The sequence below is a fragment of the Pelobates fuscus genome, chromosome 1, assembly GCF_036172605.1.
Source record: "Pelobates fuscus isolate aPelFus1 chromosome 1, aPelFus1.pri, whole genome shotgun sequence".
NCBI classification, from domain to species: Eukaryota; Metazoa; Chordata; class Amphibia; order Anura; family Pelobatidae; genus Pelobates; species Pelobates fuscus.
Window position 1 is genome coordinate 28,306,863 of NC_086317.1, and position 9,013 is coordinate 28,315,875.

At 42.2% G+C, this 9,013-nt stretch overlaps 1 protein-coding gene across 1 annotated transcript in view; it reads right to left on the reverse strand.

Moving 5' to 3' along the window:
• Positions 1–7,646, reverse strand: part of BACE2 (beta-secretase 2) — a 75,238-nt gene extending 67,592 nt beyond the window's left edge. The window contains exon 1 of the mRNA XM_063447076.1: positions 7,150–7,646. Coding sequence (XP_063303146.1) covers positions 7,150–7,419 — 270 coding nt within the window. The 5' untranslated portion in view covers positions 7,420–7,646. The remainder of the gene's footprint in view (positions 1–7,149) is intronic.
• Positions 7,647–9,013: the final 1,367 nt, after the last annotated feature.

A 9,013-nucleotide genomic window follows, 5' to 3' on the forward strand; every position in this document is an offset into this window, starting at 1 on the left:
CCCTGCCTCTCTCCACACAAACAGCGACCCCTACTGGCCGGCGCGGATATTGCAGAATAATCTCTGTTTATACTGAGACAGACATTTGTATTGCCAGTATTACTGCAATATCGGCACCGGCTAGGCAGCCTCAAATACCTGAGAAATACTTCTGAGAAATACCTGGCAACCATAAGAAATACATGAGAAATACCTGGCAACCCTAAGAGTAGTGTGTGTAAAAAATAATTAATATTATTATTTATTTTATTTTTAAATCAATGGGCCTATTCCATGGGCCTGGAGCTGCAGCTCCATCAACCCCTATGTTAATCCGGCCCTGTTTGTATTCCCTAAAGCGTTTATGGCGATCTTGCAAATGACAGCATATGAGGAGATCTGACAGGCTCTCACATTAAAGGTAAGTGCATGCACCCTACAAGTCATTGGAAAAGATAGAAAATGTTTGTGTGCACACAGTGAACCCATAGCATTAGAAAGAAATCATAGCATGGCTTAAAGGAACACTATAGGGTTGGCAATACAAACGTGTTGTCCCCTTAAATATATAAAAATCTTACCTTATGTCAAGCGCAGCGCTGGTCTGTCCCTGATCCGCCTCCTTGGTTGACATCAGAAGTGATTATCTCAACCAATCACAATGCTTTCCCATAGGATGATTTCAACCAAGTAGGCAGGTTGGGGCGATGCTAAATGCTACCCTGGCCAACCTGCATCTACTTATAATGATGAATTGAAATGCATCTCGATGGGGAAAGTTCAGCGTCTCAATGCAGAGTGTGGAGACACTGAATGCCAGTGCTGCATAGTCCCAATAAGCACCTCTAGTGACTATCTGAGGAGTGGCCACTAGATGTGTTCCTGGCTGTAATGTAAACACTGCCTTTTCTCTGAACACAGTGTTCACTGCAAAAAGCCTGAAGGGATGGATTATACTCAGCAGAACAAATACATTAAGCTGCAGTTCTGATGACTATAGTGTTCCTTTAACAGAATTAAAAATAAATACATCATGGGGATGGCGGTGGACAGCTAGCCCCACAGTAAATGAAGACATAACTGCTCTGCCTGTATGTTTAAGTCATCGTAAACGGAACTTACATGAGGCTGTCAGTGTTCATGTAACACTCGTGGAATACATTGTCTGAACTGGCTTCAATACATTCAGCTTGTCTGTCGGTACATCGTGCTCTATTGAAATCTTATGACATGTCTTATCCTGAAAAAAATGTGCCCTACAGCACGGAATGCAAATTCGCTCTGCTTTAATGGCAAAGTAGGCAGCGTCTTGGCAAACCTACACACATCATAAAACATTTCCAATGATAGATTTCACTGCAAATTAATCAACAAACATTAGGAGAGGTTTAAAAACATGAAATGCCTTTGGCATCTTTAATTATTTAATTACTAAAGAAAGTGTGTGTCAAAAGGATAGCATTTTGTATTCCCCATTGTAAATAATCCAATAGGTTTGTGTTTTCAAAATGAAAACGTGCACTAATAAAGAAACAATTATAATGAAAGTTTAAATGCAATGATAAAACTGGATAAATCAGCTCTGTGCTGTGAAAGCGCAGTCAAAACATTTTGAAACAGAGGGTGTGAATGCAGAGCAGAGAGTGAGACACTGAATGTCAGTACTGCATAGTGTGCAGCACTGCCCCAGAAAGCACCTATTGCAGCCATCTGAGAAGTGGACAGTGGAGGTATTCCTAGGCTGTAATGTAAACACTTTTTCTCTGAAAACAGCGTTTACAGCAAAAAGCCTGAAGGGACTGACTATACTCACCAGAACAACCACATTAAGCTGTAGTTTTTCTGGTGACTATAGAGTCCCTTTAATGATTAACTGCCAGATGTATTAAAACACTAGGAGGTGGCTTATGGCAGACTGCTTGAAACAAACTCCTTTACAGTATGGGCCAGTCAAAAGAAACAAACAGTCGGAAACACAATTGTAGAATTTTCCCAAGTCTGCTCTTTTGAACCAATATTTGTTGTTCCCTAGTCAATTTCCGATTTAGGCAATAACCTGGTTAGCTATAAAGACTTTACATAAATATATATTTATCCTTATAATTGTCAGTAGTTTGACTTAAACAATATAAAGATCAAGAATTAAGCATTAACCAAAACAGCTGATTTCAAGGACATGTTTCATTTTAAGATACTTAGATTGCAAGGCCAACATTTTGGAATCATTACTAAATATACGAATGTATGTGATAATTCACAAGTGGTTTTTCTTCTTCTACACGGCCCCCTTTCTTCCTTTCCGTGAATTACGGAGCATGCATGGTTTATAAATGCACCCGCAGGAAATAAAACAAAAGCTATGCATAACATGACAGGACTAACTTGACCAAACCATTAATCAACTCATACAAGCCACAGACCTTCTGAAGGCTCTCCCTTGCAATTCCCACATGGCCAAGATGTGCTTGCACTTGCATTCCCCCCTCCCAATAATATGGGTAAATTCTTAACCTTGGACACGAATGAAGATGGTTTGTATGCTATCCATAGGAATTACAATTTATGAACAGTATTACCCCATTAGCCACTTGTATTAAACTTTGCAAGTCATGTCAACTCTATTGAGAAAGGATTTATTCAAAGACTCCAACAGCTATCCTTGAGAGGAAGACGTTCTGCAGCAGAACATAGTCCCCACTTATTTTAGGATTATATAACCAAACATCTTCTATTCCCTAAACTGATGATTTAACCAGTGTATGTGGCGTACTGCCGGGTCTCAAGCCAACTCGAAGTGCGCCACGAAGAAGTCAGGAGTTAAAAGCACACTTTAAAGACTGCATTCAACATGTGATTCCTAGCCCGCAATTAAGTAAAATGAATAGGTGGATTTGGATAGAAGCATGCGTCTCTCTCTTTATGTCTTTTTACGATTTGTGAACACATCTCTCCCAGCTGTGCCAAACTCATCAAATGCCTGTCAATCTATGGACAAACAAATCGATTAGCTTGACCAAAGATCGACAGGCATTTATTTGATTCATTCAGCGCAGATGAAAGAATTCTGCGGAAGTCTAATATTTATAAGTTGCTCATGGAAAAAGAAAACAAAAAACACACACACAAAACAACGCAACGGTGTGCCTTGAAATTTCAAAGAAAGCCTGGGACAAAAACAGATTTGGAACATTTACCCTAAAGCACTCACAATGTGGAAGGCTTAATTTTCATGGCCGTGCTCCACCATTACTTCCAACCACAATAGATCTCAGAGCTATAAACATAGAATGTGACGGCAGATAAGAACCATTCGGCCCATCTAGTCTGCCCAGTTTTCTAAATACTTTCATTAGTCCCTGGCCTTATCTTATAGCTAGGATAGCCTTATGCCTATCCCACGCATGCTTAAGAAAATGATAGTCAAGTCAACTTCTATGCCTAAACTCCTTCACTGTGTTAAAAAAAAAAAAAACACTATAGTGTCAGGAAAACAAACTTGTTTTCCTGACACTAGATCATCCTTAGGATCCCCCTACCCTCATGGTCCCCCTCCCTTGGCGCTGAAGGGATTAAAAGCCTTTCAGCCACTTACCTTTATCCAGTGCCGGGCTCCCTCGGTGCTGGTGACCTCTCCTCCCCCACCGATGTCAGCTCCCGAGTGGAGCAGAATGCGCATGCAAACGGTCCATAGGAAAGCATTTCTTAATGCTTTCCTATGGACGTTCTGCACGCTGGATGCAAATTTCGCATTCAGCGTCGCAGAAGCGCCTCTAGCGGCTGTCAGGAAGACCGCCACTAGAGGTTGGATTAACCCTACAATGTAAACATAGCAATTTCTCTGAAACTGCTAGGTTTACATCTGAAGGGTTAAAACCCGGGGGACCTGGCACCCAGACCACTTCATTGAGCTGAAGTGGTCTGGGTGACTATAGTGTCCCTTTAACCTCTACCACTTCAGCTGGAAGGCTATTCCATACATCCACTACCCTCTCAGTAAAATAATACTTCCTGATATTTTTTCAAACCTTTGCCCCTCTAATTTAAGGCTATGTCCTCTTGTTGTGGTAGTTTTTCCTTCTTTCAAATATAGTCTCCTCCTTTACTGTGTTGATTCTCTTTATGTATTTAAATGTTTCTATTATATCCCCCCCCCCCCCCCCCGTCTTTCCTCCAAGCTATACATGTTAAGTTCCTTTAACATTTCCTTTTAAGTTTTATCCTGCAATCCATGAACCAGTTTAGTAGCCCTTCTCTGAACTCTCTCTAAGATATCCTTCAGAAGATACGGTCTACAGTACTGTGTACAGTACTCCAAGTGAGGTCTCACCAGTGTTCTGTACAATGGCAAGAGCACTTCCATCTTTCTAATGCAAATACCTCTCCCTTTACAACCAAGCATTCTGCTAGCATTTCCTGCTGCTCTATTACATTGTCTGCCTACTTTTAAGTCCTCAGAAATAATCACCCCTAAATCCCTTTCCTCAGATGTTGAGGTTAGGACTCTATCAAATATTCTGTACTCTGCCCTTGGGTTTTCGTATCAGAGTATTTTTAATTTTTTTTAAACAAAATAAACTACAAAGTAAAAAAAAACAAAAAAAAAAAAACTATATATATATATATTCATAAAATGATAGCTAACATACCTAACAAGTTGGAGATTTGCCCAGTTCATGTTTTCCATTCACTGTTTAATAAATAACATTCTCCAGAGTTTAAACTTGTTCTACAAGCTGGCAGCTAGGTAAACTCACACACGGAAACATTGTTTAGCTTGAAGATACATCATTATCTCCCTGTTTGCCTACAGATTTACTTTAATTCTACAGGTAACTAATCTAGCAATCAAATGGAGGAGCCATTTCACAGTTATTTTCACAAGGCGAGAGGTCACCCCTGGAGGCCAATACAGTGATTGTGCAAGAGGTAAAGCCAAGGATTACAGACAGGGAACACCTGATAAAAAAGGCATGTGAAAAGACACAGATTAGCAGATAAGAAATCAAAGCAGGCAGGCGAGATTATCATTCCTCCATTCCCAGAGGCCAAAACCTGGTAGGTAGCTCACAACCAGCTTCAGCCGGTCTATATTAAACAAACATATAGATCTAGCTCAAAAATGTTATGGTGGGGAAAAATTGGGATTGAAAACCCCATTCCACCTGAAGTCTGTGGATAGTCAATACAATGTTAAACAAATATCTGCACACCAGTTAAGCCATACGACTTGCTTTTCCCACAGGAATCTCAAATCTGCTGTGATGTTACTGCGAAGGCAGGAATATCTTGCCCAGAATCCTTTGCGGTAGTAACATCACTGCAAATTTGTGATTTCTTTGGGAAAAGCAAGTCGTATGGCTTGACTGGTGTGCAGATATTTGTTCAACAGTGTATTGAATATATACATAATTTTCATCATGCAACTGCCTGAGAGTATAGAATGCAGTGGCATTTAATCAGCTCACACAGGGAGAGATTCCTGGAAATGTTTATATTTACTAATTATAACCACAAATGACAACTTTAATAACTGGTCGCAAGTGAATAAGCATCGTCCCACAACACTAACTCAAGTTTATAAAAAAAAAAAAAACACACACAAGAAAATGTCTTGGATGCAAAGAAAAAGTTTCATAAAAATACCAGTTTATCTACATTGTGAAAAGGTTTATTGGAAATAACTATGTGATAGGGATTGGCAGTGTTAGTCACTAAAAGTTGCAAGTCATAGTCTGAAGTAGCCAAAAAGGAAAATCCCCATGCTTCCAAACTGTCCCTGCTTCTGTAGGAGAGTCATGATTTTGAATTCCAAGTCCTGCTGTTCTACGTTTGCTCTCGGAGATCTTGCTCTTGGGTTCACCAGAAGCCTCTGAATGAACAGCATTATTACAGTTAAAGACGCATACACTCTGCAGGTCTTAGAGAGATGACTTAGCCTGCAGGTGACCAGTCAAGTGGTGCCTCATCCTGGGGCATTTTTTTTTATAATCATTGATACAATAGATAATCTATATGCTTCCATGCTAACTTCCTGGGGCAACAGTCCACCTGGCCAAGCCATCAACCCATTCCATCCTGGGGCAACAGTCCGCCTGGCCATGCCAACAAACCGACCCCATCCCGGGGCAACAGTCCGCCTGGCCATGCCAACAAACCGACCCCATCCCGGGGCGACAGTCCGCCTGGCCATGCCAACAAACCGACCCCATCCCGGGACGACAGTCCGCCTGGCCATGCCAACAAACCGACCCCATCCCGGGACAACAGTCCGCCTGGCCATGCCAACAAACCGACCCCATCCCGGGACGACAGTCCGCCTGGCCATGCCAACAAACCGACCCCATCCCGGGACGACAGTCCGCCTGGCCATGCCAACAAACCGACCCCATCCCGGGACGACAGTCCGCCTGGCCATGCCAACAAACCGACCCCATCCCGGGACGACAGTCCGCCTGGCCATGCCAACAAACCGACCCCATCCCGGGACGACAGTCCGCCTGGCCATGCCAACAAACCGACCCCATCCCGGGACGACAGTCCGCCTGGCCATGCCAACAAACCGACCCCATCCCGGGACGACAGTCCGCCTGGCCATGCCAACAAACCGACCCCATCCGGGGACGACAGTCCGCCTGGCCATGCCAACAAACCGACCCCATCCCGGGACAACTTCCCACGCCATCAAACCTCCCCATCATGGAACAATTGCCTGTTTGGCCATGCCATCAACCCTCCATAATGGGGCAACTGTCCGCCTGCCCAGACCATCAACCTGCCCCATCATGAGACAACTGACTGGCGTGACATCAAATCACCCAGGAGATAATATTACACTGCCAATAACACCTGGGGTAAACATTAATCAGCCCTTTACTTTACCCACCTCCCAGGGCAAATATTTTTTAACTGAACCTGACATCCACCCACCCCTTAGTATAAATATTAAAGTGTCATGACATCAGCTTACCCCCTAGGTGTAATTACCAGTGTACCAATCATAGTAACAGTCACCAACCTCTGGGAAAGCTTATTAAACACTCTAGAACTTCTTTAACTTACTTTCACGATAACCACAACAGCCATAATGTCCCCTAGAGTATTTACTATATGACTCCCAATCCTGCCTCTCACTTCCAGCTTGTACCCTTTATTGTTAGACATGCTACTCACCGTCTGAGGAGGGGTCCCGATCAAAAGCTCCAGGTAATACCCTCTGCCAGAGTCCCCTTCTAAGTTGTCCACCATTGCCAAGAAGTCGATTTGGCCAGGATCCGAGGCAAAAGACAGTCCCATGGGATCACCCTCAACCTGGGGTTTCTGAGTGGCTGGCACGACGCTCTTCACCTGGGCAGCAGAAATGCTTAGAGGGAACGTTAGCTTCTTAGCCAAGCAGGCAGCCCCCAGCAAGAGCAGGGTGAGAGCCTGCAGGGGACCCTTCATCGTGCAGCTATCCAGGAACACAGATCAGAAGAAGGGGGGATCCAAAGTCCACATATCTCCTTCTAAAGCCATTGAGGGTCCACATGGAGAGTCATGTCCTCATGCAGCAAGAGGGGTGGGGGGTAACCTAAAGCATGTCCCAACCCCCTAGAAGGATCGCACAGCTCTTAAATGAACTGCTAACTACTCGCACTGTCCAAGCCTAAACAAACGGATATGACTGGGAGGGGTTGGGAGAAAGTTTTACTAAAACTCTTAAAGAAACAAAGTCCTGGAAGAAAAAGAGCGAATAGACTCTACACAGGCAGAACATGCCCTCTCCTGGCTGCCTGGACAAAGGGATACAAAGTAACAACGTAGGAAACAGCAGGAAGAAGAACGATCGATTCTGTTTACAAAACAACTGATACAAAATAACAATATAAATACCAGGAGGGAGAAGGACAGTTCCTGTGTTGTTTGTAAGAGCTGTTGTACTGTGTAAGTGGGAATGTTTGTTCACACTGCTCTGATGTCTTCATATATTGCAAAAAAATATTACACTAAATTTCACAGCTTTGTGTTTAGACCACTGTTAAGTTAATAGACCCTACAGTTGATTTTGCTCATATTCACTAATATGATGATGACAACAAATATAAATTAACTGAACAAACACTGTAATATACTATATATTATTAAAGGTATAACAGTGTTTCTTTCTAATTCCAGCAGGCAAACCCCTAATACAGAGTGCTTTTTCCCCCCCTTTGTTTCCCAAGTCCTCTAATTTTGCCCCCACAAAGCGCAGTGCCTATAATGTATAATGCCAGCACAGGGTGTAGTTACATAATACAGGTAATATAATAAAATTGACAATACTCTAACATGGATACAGTACTTTCAGGACTTCAAAATAAACATAATAACTGTTTTTATTTTAAACAGATTTGAGCAACAACATACAGTCAGTGTTTCAGTCCCACTGTCTAGATTTCTTGTGAATTTCTTGTCCAGTAATGGGATTGAATTGTTTACTGTATGTCGTTACACGCCTGTCGCCTGATTATAATAAAGACGTTATTTTGTTTTTATTTTTAAAATCCTATGACAGTGTTATTAACTAAAGTGAGAATTCAAAGCGAATTTCAAAATGTCTGACCAAAGCAGCAGAAATGAAAGTATAGCAGACTTCGAGAATATTTTCAGTTTCACAATTACATTTCACATTCACTTTGGATTTCCGTTTAATTATCACTTGAGGAAATAACCATGTTCACTAAACTAAGGATTTCAGTGACTGAACTCTTAATAGAAACATTTGGCTAAATTAGACAAACTATCACTACAGCTATTTTGAAGAATGTTTTCCAAATCAGCTGCTACGTTCTAAATTCTTTGTATTTTAATTTAACACACACTGGTATACACATTGGCACACACACTGACCTATCCAACCACTGACACACAATCTCAATGTGATTCACACGCACTCACATTATTACAGTTAACACACTCTCACAGACATACACAGTGACCCATGCAAACACACTGACAAACAAAGTGACCCATAAAACCACTGACACACAATCACAATGTGATTCACACGCACTCA